The 23,327-nt window shown below is 40.2% G+C and overlaps 1 protein-coding gene across 3 annotated transcripts in view; it reads right to left on the bottom strand.

Annotated features, from left to right (window-relative positions):
• Positions 1-2,928: 2,928 nt before the first annotated feature.
• Positions 2,929-23,327, bottom strand: part of APCDD1 (APC down-regulated 1) — a 38,844-nt gene continuing 18,445 nt past the window's right edge. The window contains exons 3-5 of one of the 3 annotated variants that reach the window (XM_084619549.1): positions 22,480-23,011; positions 7,020-7,215; positions 2,929-5,213 (exon numbers count right to left, since the gene is read on the bottom strand). In XM_084619549.1, the coding sequence (XP_084475675.1) occupies positions 4,762-5,213; positions 7,020-7,215; positions 22,480-23,011 (1,180 nt within the window). In that variant the 3' untranslated portion in view covers positions 2,929-4,761. Of the gene's footprint in view, positions 5,214-6,893; positions 7,216-22,479; positions 23,012-23,327 lie in introns of all 3 variants that reach the window. The other 2 variants (XM_084619548.1, XM_084619547.1) reach the window with 2 other exon arrangements.

Raw genomic sequence — 23,327 nt, forward strand, 5'->3', positions numbered from 1 at the left:
TTAACACCTATTTAATTATTTTTAAGGATAAATGTTTGCTTAATACGAAGAGAATAACAATGAGCTCTGGTGTTTCTCTGTGTAGCGTGGAGGAATGTTGGGGAAGGTAGGGGGGTCACAGTCGGGCCTGGCCAGACCACGAGGAGGCAGGGCGGGAGCACCATTCAGCTTTACTTTGCCCCCCACTCTGCTCTAGCCCTGCCCCCAGCCACATCTGTGGCCCTTGTTCCGCTCCTGTCTCAGGCCTGTCCCTGCGTCTGATTGCAGCTCAGCTGCTGGCCCCTGCTCTTGGCCACTGGCCCCTGGCCCCCTCTCAGCGGCCGGCACCCGGCTTCCAGTCACAGCCCCTAGCCTAGCTGCGACTCTGCTCCTGGCCAGGAGGGAGAGGGGTGCACAGACACATTCTATTACTGGTAAGAGGGGGACACAAGAAGAAAAGTTAGGGGACCACTGGTGTAATGTGTGGTGGTAGGACTTAATTAGTGAATTAATATAAGGCAAGCTGTTACCACTAGATGGCAATATTTTCTTATGCCTATCCACTATTTTGTTTGATAGAGCTTAATTTCTTCCAGTGAGTTCTAAATTACCTAATGAACTGCTTAAAGATTCTGGTATGGAGATGTCACAAGATCAATTGATTAAGTCTTTAAGATAACTTTAAAGTCACAATACATGTGATAAAACTTTGGGGTCTGTATTTCATTTTGAAGCAAAATATTTGGTATGTGGAGTTTCATGGATCGGAGGTATTATGGTGGCTTATTAACACATTTACTTACTGGAAGATATGACTGAATCTAGAAATATATATTATTATGCAGTTAATCAAATTAAACTAATGCAAATTTACTGTTTTATTGTTTGCCTCCTATAGTCTCCAAAATATTAGTGCTTGTGGTTGAGAGGGAAAAAAAATTATTTGGGAATATGGTTAGGATTTAGAGAAATCAGTGAAATGTCTAGAGACATTTAATATATCCATTTTATTCTCTTTCTGGAATTTGTCTAACCTGTGATATATATGGCCTAATGCCATACTGCTTATATAGACAAATCTATTGAATTCCATTCAGTTTGCTTATATAGATTATCTCAGTGTTAATTTGTGCTGCCATTACTTTGCAAACCCTTCAAGATGAAAGCCTTTAATGTATTGAATGAAGAAATGATTATCCTGTGCAGTTTTTGCTCTCATTTTTCAGTAGAATTTCTTTTAAATTGCAAAGACCTGACTAGAGCTGGGAAAAGTTTTTCCACACACTCTTTTTTTTTTTTTTTTTTTTTTTTGGGGGGGGGGGTGGGGCGGGGAAGGGAGGGGAGGGGAAGCAAAGGGGGATGCAGATTCAGTGACACCAAAATGTTTCAGAAATTGGTCTTGATTTTGCTCACTCGTTTCAACTGGAAAAACATTCTGAAAAAAGCTAAATGTTTTCTTTCAGCATTTTTGCAATGTTTCATTTTTTGTGTTTGAAAGGACTTTTCATTTCAAAACTTGCTTTGATTAAAAAAAAAATCAAAAACATTTAAAAGTTGTCGAAATCAAAAGAGCACATTTTGTTTGATCCAAAATGAATTTTTCTACCTTTTAATTTGCCAAAATAATTTGACTTCATAAATAGAGCTCATTTATGAAAATATTTTGTCTCACACCCTTTGTTCTGACTGGATGACTGTACAGTCCTCTTAGGCCAACAGTATCATTCCTTGTTGTGTGCTTTCAGCGCATATTTCAGTCCATTTTATCAAAAGAACCTGAAGAGTTTTAGTTTGAAACTTAAATAATGATACCTGTGTTCATTCATCAGAGCTCTTTCTAACCTCAGCTGAGGTGATCTGAAGCAAAATACTCTTTACTAGATAATAAAATCTGTTTTCTGCAGCTAAATTATTAGATAAAGGGGTTCAATCTAGCTTGGGTGTAATTTACCAAGAGGCTTTTTATCCTTTACAGGTGGAAAGGAGACAAAACACAACCATTACAGATAAGATACTGAGGAATTCTTAGTTCTTCACTGAGTCTTTTATTTCAATCAGTATTTTAACAAGTGCTCAAAGTTCCCTGGCAGTTTAATCTGGAATACTAAATTGGGAAGAAAAATATTTTCTATAACTTTACAAAAATAAAATTATAGTTTTTTTTTAAAATCCTGGGCTTTAAGCTAATGCACTCCACCATTGACAAGGATGACTTTACATCTCAAAATATGGACTCCCGCCATGTTCTGACCTATGACAGCAGGCACAATGTGTAAACTGTAGTAAAACACACAAGGAGTCTTCTGATCACTTTTTTTGTCTTTGTTCCCTTTTGTGCTTTGAGAGAAGTTAGTTTTTAAAAAAAATACGTGTAAAAATGATTTGCACAACGGCTTCTTTCTCTCGTTGGTTATATTCTGGGTTTTTTATTTTGGGTGCAATGACTTCTTCTGGGCCGGAATGTAACAATGTTGCTACAGAACTCCAGTGTCAAGTTGCACGGCTGCGAAAAAACCCTTGTTTTATCCTTTCACTTTTTAAAAGTATTTGAACCTATATGATATACATTACTCCATTCACAGGTCCTCCATTACTGAGCCTTTACACCTTAGGCTGACAGGCTGTGGAGCCACGTGACACAAACTATAGATTGGAATTTATTTGTATTGTGCCATAGGTGTACATGGTGCTATACAACTTAAATGAGTGTGATGAAATTAAAGGATCAATAACTTGTGCAATTCTCAGCTATCTCATTTGCATATGTGACCTAACCGCATACATCTTGTAGAGAACAGAGATGGCATATTTTACTTGTAATTTTGAAGATTTGTTCCTATCTCAGCCATGTAATATTGAAGACAAGCTAATGGGTAACTAATAATAACCATATTTAAAACAATATACATTGTGTATGGACACAGGGAGGCATTTCTTTTTTTCATTTGAAAAAAAAAAAAACACAGCCGATGAATATGCAAAGGACCTTGTTCATAACTATATACCTGGACATTATGTTTCACAGGCAATATTAGAAGTGAACTGGAAAAGTCCCAGATTGAATTCCTATACTAATGCAATATAAAAATGTTCATCTAGTGATTCCTTTTTTAACCATATCTATGGTAGTGAAAATATGAATTGTGCATAGATGTGAATTAAACTTTTGTCACATCAGCAAGTGGTCTAATTAAGAAAACTATGCAAATCCAACTCCTCGCAAACTGGTAATTCAAAGTCTGCCATTATTACTATTATTATTTAATTTAACCACTTTGGTTTCTATTAGATAGTCACATGGAAAGAAGGACCAGATCACCTAATGAGTCTTTCCCACAAAGTTTGTCTTTAAGTGCTGAGACCATGCCTGGAAAACTCGGGTGAAGAGGGGGCAATTCTACAGAAAACATTCTGGGGCCTGTGAAATAGGAGTCAATGGGGGAGTCTGAGCATAACCATCACCACTGAAATAGGGTTTGTTTCCCTGCTGATACTAGACTCAACTGAATTAGTTCCCCATTTTAAACAGATGCCCTTCACATGATGTTGTGGAGGGGAGCTCTCCCCTGAGTGTGCCCCCTTTCTTCCCAGCCACATCCTCCCAACCCTGTAGAGCCTCAAACTTAATGTGACCCTGTGTAGGGGCTTGTGTACTGAAAGGAAGGATGGGAGTGCTCTGTATTTGTGAAACCCCATTCCCTCTGGTGAAATTTGCTCCATCTTTTCAAATTTTCTGCTGTTTCTCTGCTCTCTACGTTGAAAGGAGGAAGACATGATTTGGCCCATGGGGGGTATGTTTGCTGCTAGAATCCTTTCTTTACTTCCTACCTACTGCCACTTTACAATTCTTAATCTACTTTAGCAGACGGGTGGTTTTTTTTATGATTTGTGTTATGGTCCCAGCCCCTTCATTATTTTGTCTGCCCCTAACCAAATGAAATTCGAGGCAGGAACATTGCATAGAAAGGGTATAAGGGGTAGCGAGTACAACAGCATGGAGCAATCCACTAATACTTCTGCAACTTACATATACTGTGCATATCTGCTGAAATAATGTTTTCTCTATCTGATTTCGTAACTAGTTAGTAAATACAATGGGAGGGATGAATTGCATACCTAATGTAATTGAATGAGAAAAATACTTACATCCCACTAAACCTTTGGTTGTTTTTACAAGTTAAACAACGATATGTAAAAATAGCTTAAATTACTTTGGATGTTACTTAGGAGAATTTTCCATTTAACTTCTGACAGGAGGATAGTTTTATATATTTTTTTTCTTTTGTGTAAAACCTGTAAGATAGATCCTTGTAGGGTTTCTTTATATATACATATCTACAGCAGAGTCCTAAAGAATAAGACTAAAGCCATTATCACAGTATTAACACAATACTATACAGAGTGATTCCTGATAGTTAAATTCTGATGAGAAACTGAGTACTAGGGGGAACTGAACCACAACAGCAAAATGGCAGAGCCAACCGAAGCAGGAGCTTTAGGTTTACCATAGTAGTTAAAAAGCCAAGTACGTCTGCAGTCGTAAAGTGCAATTACTGTTGTGCAGTCATGTCAGGCCAGGGATCAGACTGGACGAAGTTCAAAGCAAAAACATCAAACGAGTGCCGTTCAGGATTCAAGGAGGGGAAAAAAATAAGGAAAAGAACAACAGTTCTCAGGCATTCCAGTGCATCAAGAAAATAAATGTCCTTTTCTTTCTGAAAAGAAAAACCCTCAGGCATATGGAACCCTAGTTTTATAGTCATGAAAAATAGATTTTTCCTTTCAACTGAGAATGTTCCAATGTGACACAGTACAAATAAACAACATCAGGGTAAGGACAAATACACTGGAGTCCTTTTTTGGTGCCTCACTGCTATAGCGGTCTATTTTGTTCTCCTCTGATGACTCTTCAGGTCTCGGTGCTGATGAAGCACACTGAACTAATGGCATCTGATAAGAAGTGGCTCTCTTCTCTGGTCTGTCTGGACTGGACCCATCACTAGGTCTCTGGCCATTATACAATAAGTAGCTACCCCTGGCATCCTGCTCCATTTTGAAGATTTCATACTCTGTGTGTGGTAGGCGGATCCCCAAAGCAACACAGCCATTGGTATGAGTAACATCCTGTTGTACTCCAACTTGCCATGATCCCTCTGCTCCACACTCATTCCCATTGAAGACATTCAGTAGAGAGGCTGTAGCTATATCCATGGGGGTGACTTTCATGTGATTTACTGTAAAGGAAAAAGAGAAAGCTAAATATCTCTGAGGGACAAAGCAAAAGTCAAGGTGACAGCCCTGAATTCAGAGATGCAACAAAGGGCTTGAGTCTCTCGATTGGTTGGTTTAGCTATAAAGACAGAGGAAGAAGGATACAATAAAACTTTACTCAGAATTTTAATTAATATTAGTTCCACGGGCAACATGAGAATTTTTAAGATAGTCCACAAAGATAATGACCTAACAAATTCCAAATGGACACCTCAAACCTCAGAAAATGTAACAGTTTCACCATCTCTCATAGGCTATCCATACCATCATATGAATTACATCTTTAGGTCTGAATTATAGAGAGATACCCTATCCCATGTCTTAAAAATAACCGCAGTGTATAATTTCAAACATAAGTCTTACAACTTTCTGCAATTCTAGCTATGCTGACCAGATTTCAGTGGAGTTTGGCATGTAAGCGCTGATTTTCATCAGCTCAATTGCAACAGACCTGAAGAAAAGCTAAACTGAATGGGTTTAGGGGAACTTAAATGGAGTTTGCACTACGGATGAATTTGGCCCAGTATGTTACATAAAAAGAGAACTGGGGTTTTCAGTGGATTAGCATTGACAAACTTCACCAAAAATAAAACAAAATCCTTCACAACCCTCCAGAAATGTAAATTCTGCTGTAGGATATTAGCAACGTATATGTGATTCCAGAATTTTTTTAAAGCAGAACTTCTCAGAATTTTCATGTTGAGATTTTATAACCGTGTATGTGTTTGGGTGGTCTCACGATCCATATTATTTCCCAGGTGCTACACAAAGGTCAACTGAAGAAAACTAACAGTTCATCCTCTTGGTTTTCTAGTGCTGGATTCTCATATGTTCAGCAGCACGTTGAACAATACATTATAAATAAGCAGCATGGGTGAAATGCTGACCTTACTGAAGTTTTCACCCCACGTAATTATTTCCAGGTAACCAACCACGGCTCTGTGTTGCTTTTGTGAGCAGAACCTCTGCCAGACTGGAGCAACCCTTAGGCTCCTTTGGAAATTCTGTCCTAATCTGTTAGTTCCTCCAGTCAGGCTCTTTCCTAAATTGGAGACATAGGAGAGTCTAAAAGGGCATATGAGGCTTCTCAAATGTCATTTCAAGTTAGACCACAGGGGCCTGTGAATCTTGCCAGATCTCAAGCTAAGCAGAAAGGTATAGTCAGTGCTTGGTGATGATTCCATAGGTGACATTGTCAATGCTGAAGCAATTTTCCAGGGTGATACCAAGGGGGGAGGGATTGTCTTTTTGTCTTAAGATGCTAAAGCTACTGCTCTCTTGCTGTGAAAGATTCTACAGTATTCTTTATAAGAGGAGAGTGCTTTCACCACATTTATCTCACCATTTGGATAACTGAATTCTGCCCATATGCTTCAATAGATATTCTTCACTTAGTGACTGAAGCTGTTTTGTAGTTTTGCTGTGCATTTAAAAGTTACTACATTTTGTCTCAGAAGTTGCTGCATTTCTGTGTGTGTGTGTGAGAGAGACGTGACCCCTCTGCATAGTTTGCGTATCAGCTTGGGAAGTTCTTGACACTATACCAATTTTGAATCCTTATCATTGGCAACTTTCACCCAGCTACGAACAACCTATCTGCTTTCTCAGTGATGGAACAAAACTGCGCAACGTAGCGGTCGTACCTTTAAACACAAACTCTGTTCCTCCCATCACTTTGGAAGAGTACACTCCCCTGCTGTAGCGCCCTTTGGCATAGATGGTAAAGGTGGGGTGCTTACAGATGGGATCAGAGTAGTGGTAATAATGACCTTCCCAGGTGTTGTTGTTGTCGTGGAAGATGAAGTGCCTGGTGAGAAAGAGGACTTCAGGACGCACCTCACAGCGCTGGCTCACCCATTCTCCATGCAATCCAATAGTCAAATCGGCCTTTGGAGGTAAGATTGGAGGATGATGCTCATCTGACCGGTAAATGATTCTACATGCTATACAGGTATGATCATGATTCTGAAACAAAGTGGAGAAAAACCCTGTTAGACACTCTCCTCAGTGAAGACCATGATGTTTGTGTCATGTTGAAATCAACCTCACATCTAAGGATTTCAAATGTTTGCCTCATTTTACTGTAGATTCCGTACGTCAGAGTGATGTACCTGAAATATGGTGCACACAGCATATTTTGCAGCAGGGAGAAGGTTAAGATATTAATTTCTTCTCATGGGTTTACCTTGAACAAATATTTTATTTCAGGTATTTATTGTTTCCTTCATTTGGAAGGGAAAAAAAACTTTGAATCTATAATGCTGGCAGAATGGCTAACTCATAAGTAGTTGCCTTAAAAACCTGCTCTTCATTTCATTAAAAAGAAATGTTCAGCTCTGACTTTTTATTAATTACCTCTTTTTAATGATTAACTTTAGATGCGGTGGATATGTACATACATCCTCCTAACTTTAATTTGGTTAGCAGTCTGGAAAATTAATATCCTGCTATTTAAACTTTAGGCTTTCGTGTAAAATATCAACGCAAAAATATTTCATTTCCAGGGTACCTGCGTGAAGGGACTCTGTCAATTCTCCTCTCAATGACATGCACGCAACTCCACTCACTTAAATGTAGTTGCATAGGTGTGTGTAAGCAAAGTTTGGCCCTAAACTTAAAAACAGAACATCAACTTTCTCCTGTGTGCTACTAATAAAACACCATTGATGAGTAAACTGTGAGAATGTATTTTTCACAACTGATTTACTTCTTGCTTTTCACTCATTTTGGACAGTCAGTCTCTATGGATAGAAGTTCCATGCTTGAATAGTAAGAGTATAGCTGCAGAAATATACTACCAACCATGTGACCAGGGTGGTCAGGGTGACTGTGAAATGCTCAGGGAGATTAGAGAGGTTACAAAAACAGAAAACACAATAATACCGGGGGATTTCAACTATTCCCATATTGACTGGGTACATGTCACTTCAGCAGCGGATGTAGAGAGAAAAATTTTTGACTCCATTAATGACTGTTTCTTGGAGCAGGTAGTCCTGGAACACTCAAAGGGAGAAGCAATTCTTGATTTAGTCCTAAGCAGAGCACAGGATCTGGTCCAAGAACTGAATAAAGCTGAACCACTCGGTCAGAGCAATCATAATGTAATTAAATTTAACATCCTTGTAGGGGGAAAAATACCGAAGGAAAACACCACAGTAGCATTTAAGTACAAAAAGGGGAACTACACAAAAATGAGGACACTAGTTACACAGAAATTAAAAGGTACAGTGACAAAAATGAAATGCCTGCAAGCTGCCTGGAAACTATTTAAAAACATCACAAATGAACATAGAAGCTCAAATGATATATATACACCCCAAATACAAAAAACTGCAAAAGGACCAGAAAATGCCACCAGAAAACAGGAGACTAAAAGAGGCAAAAAGGCATCCTTTAAAAATTGGAAATCAAATTCTGTTCATTCCCTCTGAAGCATCTGGCATTGGCCACTGTCAGAGGACAGGATACTCCTAGATGGACCATTGGTCTGTTCCAATATGGCCATTCTTATGATCTTATGGCCTACTATGCAGTGTCGTTGTTGTCGTGTTGGTCCCAGGCTATTCGAGAGACAAGGTGGGTGAGGTGACATCTATTATTGGACCACCTTCTATTGGTGAGAGAGACAGGCTTCTGAGGTAACACAGAGCTCTTCTTAAGACGTTGGTCCAATAAAAGATATTACCTCACCCACCTTGTCTCCCTTATGGCCTAGTGTCACTTTTTGGTGCTCATATACTAGACAATGATGTGGTATGTGGGTCGCCGTGTTTACATGCGTCTTCATTGTAATAAAAAGAAAATCAAGGAAACATTTCTAATGGATATTTTAACTCCTACATTCTGGCCCAAGACTACCTGACATATTATCCTTTTTATAATACAAGCACCTAGTTCAGGATGGGCTATGTTTTAGTGCCATTAAAATCAGTGAGAGGTATACAACTGATTTCAATGGAAACACACTTTGGCTTGTTTATCTAGCACAAATCTTGACATTGCAAGGTGTGAAGCACCTCCATTGACCCCCCCCCCAATGGAGATGAGGGCACTCAGCAGGATTCAGCCCTGTATGGACATGTGGGTTGTGATTCTGAGCTGTGGCCCCACCAGGAGCAGCACAGAACTCATTGGGGGGGGGAGGGGAGGGGAGGGCTAAGGTGAGTTTAAGCTATTGGTGCCCTCCCAATCCTGGCCTGCTCCATGACTCCCAGTGTAATTTTGACAGCTTTGGGGGCCAGTGTAAGTTATGGCAGCTGCTCCATAACTGCTCCAGTTGCAGAATCTCCATTGTGCTGTGGCCCCATCCCCTATGTGAGGACGTATGAAGGCGGGGCCTTGGGAGGGCAACCTTAGGCTGTCATCTTCAGTTCCAGTACTGGAGAATCCCCCCCCCCCGCCCCTTAAGCCAGCTCCCATGCTTTTAGAGCTTTTTTTGCACTGCTCTGGCCCTTTTACCTGACATGAAGGGGAGCTAGAGCTGGGTTGGTTTAGCATTAGAAATATGCTGTCAGAGGCCCTCCACAGAAACTAAAATGAGTGTGTATGTATGTGGGGGGAGGGGGAGTCTCAGTTCTCTTTCTAATGGATAAGTGTTGACACAATGATCAAACGATTACACATCAGGTGCATTTTGGTATGAGATGCAGTTTGTTGGGTGTGCAGTAACTGAACTAACATGCAGAATGAACCTTCTCTCGCTGTCCAGTTCAAGGTCCCTAGTAGGGAGGAATTCAATTTCCAAGGCTCCCAGTCCTCTAACATCGGAAGTGAAAACTCTAAAGACTTTTATGTAGTTTCTAGCACTGTTTGTGACTTCACAAAGTTTTAGGGTTTTGGGGTTTTTTTTGGCAAGAGAGGGCAGTTTAGCTATTCTGCTTTCAAACTGCAGATTACTCAGCTGCAAGAGAAACTTTTTCTGCTTTTCTAAGCAAACTTTGAACCACAGTTTCTTGAAGGATAAAGTATTATGAAACAAATTCTTTTAGCTAACATGAATTATGTCTATAAATAATTAAATTATGCAGAATAACTAGAGTGCTGTTAGATAAAAGCAAAATTTTCTGCTCTAGCACCTGTTGTGTATTTGCGATATACTGTTTGTTTACATATCGTCTTTGGAGCTGATGGTCGTACTTCTATAAAGGGCTGCTGAAATACAGAATGCGGTGGTTGGTACTTTACACTAGACTGAAAAAACTTCTATAGTTAGAAGGAAACGTACAGAACACACAGTCTTGTGCCTTTCTCCCCTTTCAAGGAACATACCCATATAAAAACAGAAAAATGCCACTGAGTAATTTCACTGATCCAGTGGAGCTACTAGAGATTTGCATGACTGTAACTGAGAACAGAACTTGGTCCTGAATATTTAGCTTACATAAACACTAAAAAAGCACCAATAATATGAGGATTGTGAAAGTGTGGCATTTTCTGAGGCTTGAGGGTTCTATTTGGAGTTTGTTGGTCCAATGGTTCAGTGGTTAGTCTAGAACTCAGGAGACCCAAGGCCAATTCCTGGCTGTGGCACAGGGTGCCTGTGTGATCTTGAGCTAAAACAAAAAAACCAACCAGACTCCTCTGTTTCCCTATCTACAACTTGTGCATTCTCTGCCAAGCACGGATGAAGTGAGAGTAAATACATCAAAGACACTGTGGTGCTCAGATACTATGGTAATAGAGGCAATGGAAGGCATCTAAGATAGACTGGAAGTTAACTGGCTTTGTGTCATCCAGTCTAAGTTAAAAGAACTTGAAGGGCAGTGAGCAGATCTCCACCTCTCATTCAAAAACCTTGCTAGCAGTTTCAGCAGAGGAGCTCAGGATTGAACAGACATGAAGACTGAACTGCACTCTTCCCTATTCGTGGCTGAGGCATATCGGCAAGGGAGAATGGGGGAAACTGCAGAGCAGCTATCTGAGATGTGCAGTGAGTCTCTAAGCTGTCAGTCCAACACCTTTCACAAGCACTCGTTCACTTGATATTCATTTAAAAAAAGTATTAGCCCATGAGCAATTCTGAACCATAAATCTTCAGGAGAAAACTTTCTGATTTACTTGAAGACAGATGAGTTTCATAACTCCCAAGCAAGCCTGGTAAGTTTTTTATGGTAGAACAGAAGAAGGAGGAAACAAGTTTCATCAGATTTTGTTTTAGGGTTTGTTCATGAGCAGGGCTATAATATAAAGTTTCTAACCTTTCTTTTTACTTATGCTGGCTGCCTTCTAGTGGGAGCTCTACTGAAGACACTGCTCCTTTGTGATTCAGATTATTCCCTCCAATCCCATATAAACCCCTTTCAGATTCATTAAAGCTTTGACTGAAAATTGTTTTAAGAGAGCTATGAACTTTTTAATAGCAAGTGTATGCTTATACATTGCTCCAAAATCCATGAAAATGTAGCTTTTGTCCAATAAATGGAAGAAAGACATTTAGTTTTTGTTATAAAGTGAATGGATCTAATTATGGAGTAATTATTTTTGAGGGTGGCTTTTTCTTTTTTCAATGTTGCTTTCATTTGTGAGATCTTTCTTTTCTAGGCCAACTGCTTTTGGCTCTAAATCAGACTGCTTAAGGCCTTGTAAAAATCACTCTTTCCATATGTCTTTAGCAAGGGCAATAGGATCTAGTTTCTAAACACAGACATTTAAAGAAAACCTTAAACAGGCAAAAAGCATTCTCCAAGCACAACTAAAATAATTTCTAATAAAACACTCACTTGAGCATAAAATAAGCTAAAATGCTTTAAAATGAACTGTGGATAAGATGGATAGCTCTTGCTTTACAAAAAAGTAAGATTGTGTGTGTGAATAAATATTTCTAACAATGGGATCTATCCAGAAGAAACAGCCTCTACCATAGCTGCTGCCAAATGAAAACTCTACACGTTTGTCAAGCTATGGAGCTCTAGGGGCTTTTTCCTATTCTGCAGAGGGCTTGTCTTTTGCTAGTAGCTGCATAATGCTGACTCTGTGGTTACCTAAGTCTTCTCTGTTCCTGGTGACTTTTCTGAGTCCGATTGTAAAGTCAGTCAGGCAGGCCACATAGACTAAGGCTGGTTCCCTAGCTGACCGTTCTGTTCAGGAGCTCAGGGACAAGAGAGGATCCTAGTGATTTGAAGATTACCACCACTACCACTCTTCATTATTCTCTGCTGCTGCTTCCACTGAAAGGTTGATCGGGAGCCCTTGCCTTCACTTGGGGGAAAACCCCATTGAAACAGCAGTAGGAGTGGGGTTCCTTGGACTTTTTCAAGTTCCCTTGTGATTGCGAGTTCAGAAATAACCTTTCCCCGTACATTTTATTTTTCTTACAAATCCTTTGGCTGCCAGGGACTTGTTATTCTCGGAGCTGGTCATGGTGGTTATTGCCAGTGCCAGGGTTATAGACACTCCATCAGGGAGATGGCTGTTTTCTGCACCCCTGAGTGATGGTAAAATCTTAAAAATAAAGCCTAATGTTTCCTCCTTGGAGGGTATTTGCCTGGTCTGAACTGAACACCTTCATACTTCACTCCTACTTTGCAAATTAAAAGCCCTTTAAGCCCTTTTCAGAAAAGCAGAAAATTTTCTTTAAAGTAGAGAGGCAGCTGGAATTCAAGTGGAATCCAACAGCCCTGCCCTCCTTTTTATGGCAATGAGATACATCCTGCAGCTAAGTAGGTTATTACTGATGGTGTTTATTACAGTAGTGTCTAGTGACCAGCCAAGAACAATGACTTGATCCTGAGAACTACATGTCAGACAATGGTGATAGGGGTGCCATAAAAATGTAGTTATTTTTAGGTGCTCAACTAATGCGCTCTCTATTGTGTTAATCATAATGAGCCTATATCTTGAGATAGTATAGAGGGGACAGAACTAAAAACTTCAACTTTTAAAAAACAAACATTCCTTTTTCAAAACAAAGTTTTTCAAGGAAAATGGGAGCTTCTTTTGAAAAAAATTAAGTGAAAAACAAACATTAATTAACATGAAAAATTAAAATATTTCCATGAAAAATTCAGGAAAAATTTTTTTTTTGTTCCTTTTGAATATTTTGACAGCATATATTTACCATTTCCTGACCTGCTTTACTCATGCTCTTAATAGGAGTTTATACCGCTCAGGCAGGGGCACATTAAGAGAACAGAAGAATGGGTGGTGAGGATAACGGTGGCATGTAGCTCTCAAAGTCCCATTGTGGAGTTTGGAATCTAGCACTTTATTACAGGAGAGTCTGAATCAGGAGCAAGTGTGCGACTCCAGCTGTTTAGGGCTGATGCTAGCTAAGGCAAGGTGAGACGGATGGTAGGTCTACAATGCAATTAAAAACCTGTGGCTGGCCTGTGCCAGCTGACTCAGGCTGGCAGGGCTCAGGGGCTGTTTAATTGTGGTGTGGAGGTTTAGGGGCTCAGGCTGGAACCCAGGCTCTAGGATCCTGAGTCACCTGGCACAGGCCAGCCACAGGTGTCTAACTGCAGTGTAGATGTACGCTGAGAATTCTGAGGCAGGGGGATCTGTAGCTGTGAACACTAGTTTTCTGAGTAGCACTTTTTTAGTTAAAGCCATTAAATCCCTTAAATTTATACTACTCCTTAAACTATACTATAAATGAAAATAAAAACAGGAGCCTAGTGAAAAGACAGTCCATTTCCATTAACTTGGAAAGGGGTTTGGGAAGTCATTCCTCCCTTCACACATGCTAAAGCTGCATGCAACTCCCCTGCCCTCTTTCTCTGGAGCCACAGAATGGTGAACATATCCTCTTTAAATGATAAGGCCAGTAAAATATTCACAAGCATATACTCTGCAAAAGTTCTTTCTGATCCTGCTTGCCTGCCTTTGAACTCTTCCTTACCCTACTCTCTCCTTTCCAGTGACACCAATGAAAAACAAAAACCCAACCCAGAAACTCTTGGCAGAGAGATTGCTTCTTTCTGTAATGCTCCACTTGGGGCCCTAATGCTTTTAACTTTCATTTTTTATTTAAACTCAGCTCAGGGATAGATTTAATGCTTCTGGTTTAAGTTCCCCCTACTTTACCATTGTGGTTTGAGCCAGCTTACCAGCTCTCCTCCTATGCTGCTGTCACCCCTATCTTGCTCAGTTAGAATAACTCACATACTTCATGCACTGTGAAGTCACATACTTTAGATTTTTTATAAAAATACTGGGCTTCATAAAATTATATAGAAACAAAACTGATTCCCAAAATGTCCTGCTCCTACTGCCTTCCACTCCCTTGTCTACTCCAGCACCTTTCATGCAACAGTTTGCTTCAAAAGGGCCAGATCTTTTGCAGATGTAAATTATCACTCCATTGGTCAATGGAGCAACACCGATTCACAAGGCTGTGCCCCAAGAAGCAGGTCCTGTTTAGCTAGTGTCTCAGACAAATTAATAACAGGCAGTTAATTAGTTAGAAATGTCAGAGTTGTGAACCAAGTAACTGAAATCAGCTGGAAGAAAATATTGCCATTGGTGAATGGGTGGCTGCAGGGGGAGGGTGAGATAGGAGAGAAGGGAAAAATAAAATAGGCTCTTACCAATAATCTAGCAAAACTCCACAAAGCTAGTCTGCCAAGGCTAATAGCAGAAAAGGGCATGCCAGGTCACGATTATTACTATAAACACTTCTAAGCAGCTCATCACCTGAGAATCTAGGTGGCAGATCCTAGATCTAGCAACTAAAACGTCCCAAGCTGGAAACACAAATAACCTAAAAAAAAATTCCTTTGGAGCCATTAAATTCACAGGGAGGCTAAAAAGGTCTTAAAATAAAGGCAAAAAGCTGGACTTCATCTTCATGTTGCCAACTAGCTCGGACCACATAAAGGGCACTTTCAAGGCTATGCCATGTTGTTGCACTTGTGTCAGTCCCAGGATATTTTAGTGAGGCAAGGTGGGGGAGGTAATATCTTTTACTGGACCAACTTCTGTGGGTGAGAGAGAAAGCTTACCTCACCCACCTTGTCACTTTCATGGATACTCAGTACAATTTCTCATTCCACTCCTCCACCCTCAAAGATAATTCCAGACCAAGACAATGCTTTAATGACCTCCACCACAAAAGTGGCAACTTGTAGGCTTGCCATGACCTCATATGTGGCCAAGGTGGCTAACATAGAAGGCTGACTGCTGGTCATTGAGAAGTATGGTTGATGCAGTTGTAACTCAGGCTGCCAAATGGGATGAACTTACTCAAAAAGAGAAGATTTAAAAACTTTTTAAAAGTCATGAAATGAATGAAAGATGTTTCATACGGTTGGAAAAAAAAATCAGTAATCCTGCTGCAACATTGCCAGGTTTTTTTTTGGGAATTCAGAGCAGGCAGAAGGGTGGGAAGTGGTGAGATTTGTCTACATATGAATGCCACAAATTTTAGGGCATTGTATGTGTCAAATGCTCCCAGAAGCGGAAGGGCGGGGAAGGAAGCTGAAGGTGCTATAATTGCACCATTGGCAGATATAAATGATTTTAACTGAATTTCACAAGCCCACATAAAATCAAAATAAAGTACGAAAAAGTCTTAAATTGTTGTTCTTCCTGAATTTAAATCCCATCATCTATAGCAGAGGTGGGCAAACTATGGCTGTGAGCCACATCCGGTCTGCAGGACCATCCTGCCTGGCCCTTGAGCTCCTGGCTGGGGAAGCTAGCCCCTCCTCTGCTGTTATGCTGCCATGCGGGCAGTGGGGCTGCAAGCTCCTGCCGCTCTGAGGGGCATGGTAAGGGGTGGCAGTGGTGCGCGTGGCAGGGGTTGGGTAGGGGGTCCAGGGAGCGGTTGGATGGGGCGCAGGTTCTGGGGTGTGTGTGTGTGTGTGTAGGGGCTGGGAGGCAGTCACAGGACAGGGTGGGTTGGATAGGGGGTGTGATCTTGGGAGGGGTGGTTTGGGGCGGGGGGTCCTGGGAGGGGGTGGTCAGGGGACAAAGAGCAGGGGGGGTTGGATGGGTCAGGGGTTCTGAGGGGGGCAGTCAGGGGGCAGGAAGTGGGAGGGGGCCAGGCTGTTTGGGAGGGCACAGCCTTCCCTACCTGGCCCTCCATACAGTTTTGCACGCCAATGTGGCTGGCCCTTGGGCCAAAAAGTTTGCCCACTCCTGATCTACAGCAAAAGATGAAATGAGACCCAAAACAGCTTTTTCCTCAGAGGAACATGCCTGCATCTGTCATCTATCCAGCTAAATTGATGCTAATTTATAGTGACAAATCACATATATTTTCGGAAGTAGAAGCAACAAACCATATATATTTTGGGAAGCAGAAGCAACAAACAAGGTCCTGGAAAAAGTGATGCAAGTGATTGATTGAACTTGACTGAACTTGAAGACTCTGGGCATGAACAACTGCAAGAATAAAGCTGCCTGAAAAATGTTAGTTATGCTTTTACAATTGTAAAATAGAACTAATAATTAAATCCACAAAGACAAAATAAAGCACATTTTAAAAATCTTCAAGGTTTATACAAGAGCAAAAGTCATATTTCACCTTGCCAATTTTAAAGAATGGCTTTTCCTCTGAAGAGTAAATAAAGTGTGTTACTTTAAAAGTAAGAAGAAAGAACTTTTAAAAGTAGCATATTCTTTGCAACATTATACCCAGTAGATTTGTAATGTGAAATAAGCCTCAGATAAATGATTGGTTAATTTATCTCTAAAGACAATTCCATACATTCTATTACTCATAATTGTCTTGAAATCATTGAGTTTTTTTAAAAATAGTTTTCTTCTGCTTTCTCCTTTCCCCCCCACCCTATTTCCTTAAGCAACTGTCTTACACAAATACAAAGATGTGAAACCCCTCCATTTACCACTGTATCTAGAACAGACTTTTGCATGTTTTAGTAGCAGTATTTATGGTTTGGCCAATCAAAAAAACACTGTCCTCAGACAATTACATTTCTTGGCTGAGGTAATATTTTACACATCACCTTCTATCTGAGGTATTCAATACACTTAATAGACGTTTATTAATTCATCCTTGGAATTATCCTGGGTACTAGGCAAATAAGTAGTGGTTTCATTTTACAGATGAAGAAACTCAGATTAAGGACCAAATTTTCAAATGTGTCCACTAATTTTGGACACCTCTGGTTTTGGATGCTCAATTAAAACCTGATCTTCCAGACGTCTCTGAGTACCCAGAACTCCACCCACAGTCAATGGTACTTGCAAGTGCTAAGCACTTCTGAAAATCAGACCCCCTCTCCCAAATATTTGCAAGAGAGAAGACAGACACTTAGTATATGGTTTTGAATGAGAATGTTTCTCATTAAAATTGCATATCTCAAATATTTGAGCTAAAAAAAAGTGGTAAATAAGGGTATTCAAACACATTTTTCGGTTCTGAAGACATTACAAAAACTTCTGTCCTAACACTCTAATAGCTATCACGATGTCAGTAGAATAACCTGTTAACATAATCCTCACTCTGATCTTTGTAGCCTGACAGAATAAAGAGGCATCTGGAGTTCAATGTTCAGTAAACAATATTTTAGTGCAAATTATGTGTGCAAGCTGGATGCCAGTACGATTTCCATGCATATTACCTCCATTTTTAGACATATGCATCTTTTCTAAATAGCGCTCTTATTTTCACTAACAGCAGGTCGAGCTCCACACCTGTTCTTGATTTCTCAGACCATTAGGGACTTTATATCTCTCACCACCTCTGCAAACCATGTAATTTCTATGGCTAATGAGAAAGAATCCCTGAAGTCACTCTTGACCTTAGATCTTCCATATGACACAGCACAATATATTGCTACCATTACACCACTAAGGTAGCTCCAACCTTCTTTCTGCCTCTCTCCGTTCTCAGATATTATTTAGAAGGCTGAATCTGCAAGGTGCAGGGTACCTGATCTGAACTCCCAGTGATTTCAACAAAAGCTGAAGATGCTCAGCAACTTTCAGAGTCAGATCTGAATTGATTATCTTCAGCTCCGTCAGCATATTGACCCATCACTGATGCAAACTGCTGAGCTGAATTTATGTACAATATTTTAAAGTAGGAATTTGTGTAGGCTATGCTCTTATCTAAGAGAATTTGTAAGGCCTTAAGAGATTACAAATTAGATACTTTTTTAAAGCTCCCCAATTTCATATGTACACTTGAGTTAAGATATGGGCATTTGTGAATTTACTTAGATTAGTAGCGTGGCTTAAAGCGGTCTGGTTTTTGGACAGCCCCTTTGATTTACCATCCTGTGGCTAAATCAGTGCAGGAATTTGGAAAAGGCCCAACTCTATTTGTTTAAAGTCTGATCATGTGGCTTTAGCATTTCTAACTGATCCAGCAGCCATTTGCTTTTAATTACCATTTGCTTCAACTGCACAAGTAATGAATGTGGTGGCTATCATAGCCAACTTTTAGGCTATGTAAATTTATAAGCTGGGTGGAGCGATCATCTTCATGGAGGCCTAATTATAAATTTAATTCAGACAGTGAATCTTCTTCAAAACTAATTTTAGCCAAGTCCTTATATATTAAAAAATAATAAGGAAATAAAAACGAAATGAAACAAGTCATATGTGAAAGATTCCATACAACACACCTGATTCAGTTCAATGGCCATTTCCTCACCTCCCCAGTCTTGCTGCATGACTGTAGAAAGCTGTATAAGTTGATTTAATGTTTCTATTTATTTAAGGTGTCCAGTTTCCAGAGGAGTCTGTGACTAGTGGTTTTAAACTCAATTTAGCATTTAAACTCATTTTCAGCTGGGTCCCTGTGGACCAGCAATTAGAAAAGGAAAGGAGTTCAAAGAAGAAGGGTTATAACCTTTCAATGGTATGTTTGTGTGGTCTTTCAAAAAAAGCAAGCAAACAAGCAAACACACATCTTCTGTTACCATTCTTCCTACATTCAAAAAAACACTGCAGCCCAGAGCCAGGTTAACAGCCTGCTGGTACAGAGGACTTCATGGGTAGGTACACATCCAAAACCAGCAGCCTTTTATGATGGCTAATGAGAGTATACACTTTTTTTTCCTACTGCTAACTATCATAGTGAAAGTGTATTGTCTCAATGCCCAAATTTCCTATTTAAAAAAAAAAGTCACAAGTATCTGAACAAGATGCACAAAACTAAAAATAAAGAATCTTCTTTTTTTGCATATTCAGGAGTTGTATAGGTCCAATTAATTGCTTTGTTACAGTTACTGGGTCCAACTAAGATTGGGACCCCACTGGCTAGGACTGTACAAGCACACAGTGGGAGACAGTTCCTACCCTGAAGAGCTTTCAGTCCAAACAGATTATATAGACAAAGGATGGAGGAGAAGCAGAGGTGAAGTGACTTCGGTTCAACGACAGAACAGAGAATAAAGCCAGATCTCCTGACTCGCTGCTCTATCCACTAAACTACACTGTTTTTTTTATTACCCAGTACTTGCATCTGCTGCACTTTTGGGTACCTTGAGAATACTCTGAATTAGCTTGCCTGCCATGTAGTAATGTCATTCTCTGTTGTCAGTGATACTTATGTGAATGATGTTCCAACGCCATTAATTCAGCCTCAGGACTTGGACTCTGCCTATATGCTGACAGATAAGCCTATGATTGAATACACTGAGCTCCCCAAATATTGATCTTTCAAGATATTTTTTTTCTTCCACTAGTTCTGGTAAACATATAGGACCAAAATCTGTCTAGAATCCATACAGTAGACTCCTACTGATTTCAATGGGAGTTGTGCACATGCCTCTGAAGGCAGAATCTGGCCCGTCAAAGAGACTATAAGATAGGTATATAAACTTCTTATACATGATGAGGCAGATTGATTACCCCTTTCCTGCCACAACCTGGTCCTAAGCCCAGATGAAAATTGTCGGGTTCTTCAAAAACAAACAAAAAAAAAACACCAGAGTTGTTTGTCCTGGTCTACAATATGTAGGCATGACCAACTCAAAACAAAATAGTGCATTTTGTTTTGCATTGTGGTCTCTGAGAGACAAATCCTGGGAGTGAAGATGATGCGGGTTACATTCTTTTAGCTATTCTCAATATTGGGTGTGGTTTCTGGGCTCCTGGCAAATTTCCAGTGTGGCCTGAAATTAGTTACCCTGCTTTAAATATTTTGGGATATCTATAAAGTCCTTTAGCTTATCCATTATATTTCTTCAGCTTACATTTTACAGAATGATATGTGGAACAGTGTATAAATATTGTTTTCAGCTAAACTTTACTAGACCCAGCTTGTGCTGATGATATGTTAATAGTCAGACTTCACATGGCAGGAATATTGGTCTAACAGAGAGACTTGTTTTGCAAGATTTATTCTTTTTAACTAGAGCATTGCATTTTAGATCTCAGCAGTCTAGCAATGCCATTGCAACACAGAGACAAGGCAGCTGAATGGTGACCAGTATGTATCAAGGTGACAGTAGAACTGAAAATCCTGGTTTCTGTATAGCCAGCTGAGCAGTAAAGCCGACCATTCTAACATTGAACCTCTAGTAAAGTTCTCTAAAATGAAGTGCAGACATTTTTACCATGTCATTTAACTGCCAATATCAGGATAACCAAGTTTGGTGGGACTGTCCCAGAGTCTTAGCTGTTGTACTGAAATCAGAGTTTTGTCTCCTTTTCAACGGTTCTGAAAACACCTACAAAATTTGCTAGTATAGCTACAACATACATTAGTGTACTTTTGTACTTAAGGATCCCTTTCAAACAAAGGCCCTCACTCAAAAATAAGTAAAGAGAAAAATCTAAAATAGAAAGTTATTTTAGTTAATCAAATGAAATAGACAAACTAAAATTGTTTTGAACTCAGGTGTTTTGATTATGGGGTGTGTGTGTGTGTTCCAGCTAGAATCTGTCTATTTTGGGAAGATGTAGGGTTTAAAAAGAAAATGAAAAAAAGTTGTTCCAGGCCCACTTGAGGTGAGCTAAGACGACAAAAATAATGGCCAGAGTTGCATAGCCTCACACAAGATTGTGGCTTTTAACCAACACCACCAATCTAGAAGTGTCTTACTATTGGGATTTCAGTGAGGGAAGAGGACAGAAGCAACCCTGGGAAGGTGGAAGGGTTATGTAAATGAAAGAAGCACCCAAACCCACTCTCCCCAAATTGCTCTCTTCCCCGGTTGTGTCTCCTCTCACACTCGGCATGTTGTGGTCAATTTTTGTAATAGTTATAGTGAAAGTTAAAAATTGTGATAACCCATTAACTGGACATGACTGTCTGGAAGTTATTAATGGCAACTGAAGTCTCAACTGTGGCTCCAATCATAGGTGCTGACTCCATGGGTGCTCAGCATCCACCAGCAACAGCTGTGTGGCAGCACCCCGATTAGCTGATCGGGGCACCACCAAGCAGCTGATTGGAGGCATTACCAAACAGCTGATTAAAGTCTGGGGGAGAAGTTGGGGGAGGGCGGAGAGCAGTGAGCAGGCAGAGAGGGGACAGGAGAGGTGGAGAAAAGGTGGGGCCTCGAGGGACAGGGTGGAGCACCTCCAGGGAAAAGAAGAAACTCAGTGCCTATGGTTCCAGTTGCTACATTTCTTTGAGATGTCATCAGAAAAGATGTACAGACAGACCCACTGCAAATGTACACCACTGCACACTCTCTTCTCTGATTTTTTTTTTAAACTCACGAGGGTTTGATCAGCTCACACTGAAGCTGAGGGCAGACTGAAAATGGAATCCTAAAAATGGAATTATAGCCTCAGATTCAAGAGGTTCCTGTTTTTCATTTCAAATAATGTATGCATTGGAGTCTGGACCCGTGACCTGCATAGTCTAACAATTGCTCCCTCCTTATATGCGCACACAATTTTATTTCCCTCTTCACTACTGCTGCCTTTGCACCACCTTCCACCCTCTGCTACTACCTTCCCCTTCTCTCTCCCAATTTCTGCCTCAAACCTTGAATTGTCTCTCCTTTTTGATGCTGACTTTCATCAAAGTCCATGGACTTTGTCCATTTCTATAGCAGTTCTCATCTCCCCATTCTGGGAATCGGTTCTATCCCAGAGTGGCGCTCTCTTTGTGCTCAAGCAGCCCAACCACCTGTTGGCCCAAACTTATAATGCATTTAATGCAATTTCATAATCTACAAATGGGATACTACTCCCATGAATTATCACTTAAAAATTGATCGAATTGCATTGTCTGTAACCCTGCAATCCATCTCAGATTCTAGAACAGTGGGATTTTAGGTTATTCAGGGATTTTAGGTTCATTCATAAAAGATCCTGAATTTGGTTGGCTTCTTTTGTCAAAATATAAAGTGAATGTACCTTTGCATTTTGAAGAGGAGGTTGGTAACTAGAAGGCCGATAGTACATCCTTTGAGTAGCATCAGTGTGGATGTCTCCAAGAAATAGCTCCTCCACTAGGTGATCTAAATTATGATGTAGATACTGCTTCTCTACTCGGATCAGTTGAAGTTCATGCATGGCAAAATTAAGAGCTCTGGTGCATTCACATCCATTCTCTTCTCTCCATAAATTGTAGCTCACATCCTGCTCCCAGGGATTGTTGTCTGGTACAAATCCAGGACACGTACGGTTCACCAACTCACGTAGTTTTTCGGCTACTGCTTCGCTGTGGCAGATGATCTGAATGTTATGTAACTGGTAATCGGCTTCAGTTCCCCCTCGGATGATCCAGGATGCTTGACGAAGACGAATTTTACCACGGATAACTAAGGTGTAGGTAGGGTTTGTGCAGCGGTTACCTCCGTAATAAAATTGGTAGGCCTTGAATGTGTTGTTGTGGTAGAATCTATAGGATCTTGTGATAAACTCTGGGCCTGATCTAACTTCACAGCTGTAGGAGGATTGAAAATAATATAAAACAAAATTGTAGAGATCTACACCACACTATCATGCTACAATTAATAAGATGGCCAAATTCTTATAGTGTGCACTAGTATATTAGTACTGCACTAGTACTGTAGAAACCTCTTAAATACATTATCTTTTTATACCACTCAACTACCTATAGTATCTACATAGCAACTATGACTAGTATCTGAGCTCCTCACAGTCTTTAATATAATTTATCCTCACAATGCCCTCATGAGTAGGGCCCTATCTAATTCATGGCCATGAAAAATGAAAACGGGCCTTCCCCTGTGAAATCT

This window comes from Lepidochelys olivacea (genome assembly GCF_965140295.1).
Source record: "Lepidochelys olivacea isolate rLepOli2 genome assembly, chromosome: 2".
Taxonomy (NCBI): domain Eukaryota; kingdom Metazoa; phylum Chordata; order Testudines; family Cheloniidae; genus Lepidochelys; species Lepidochelys olivacea.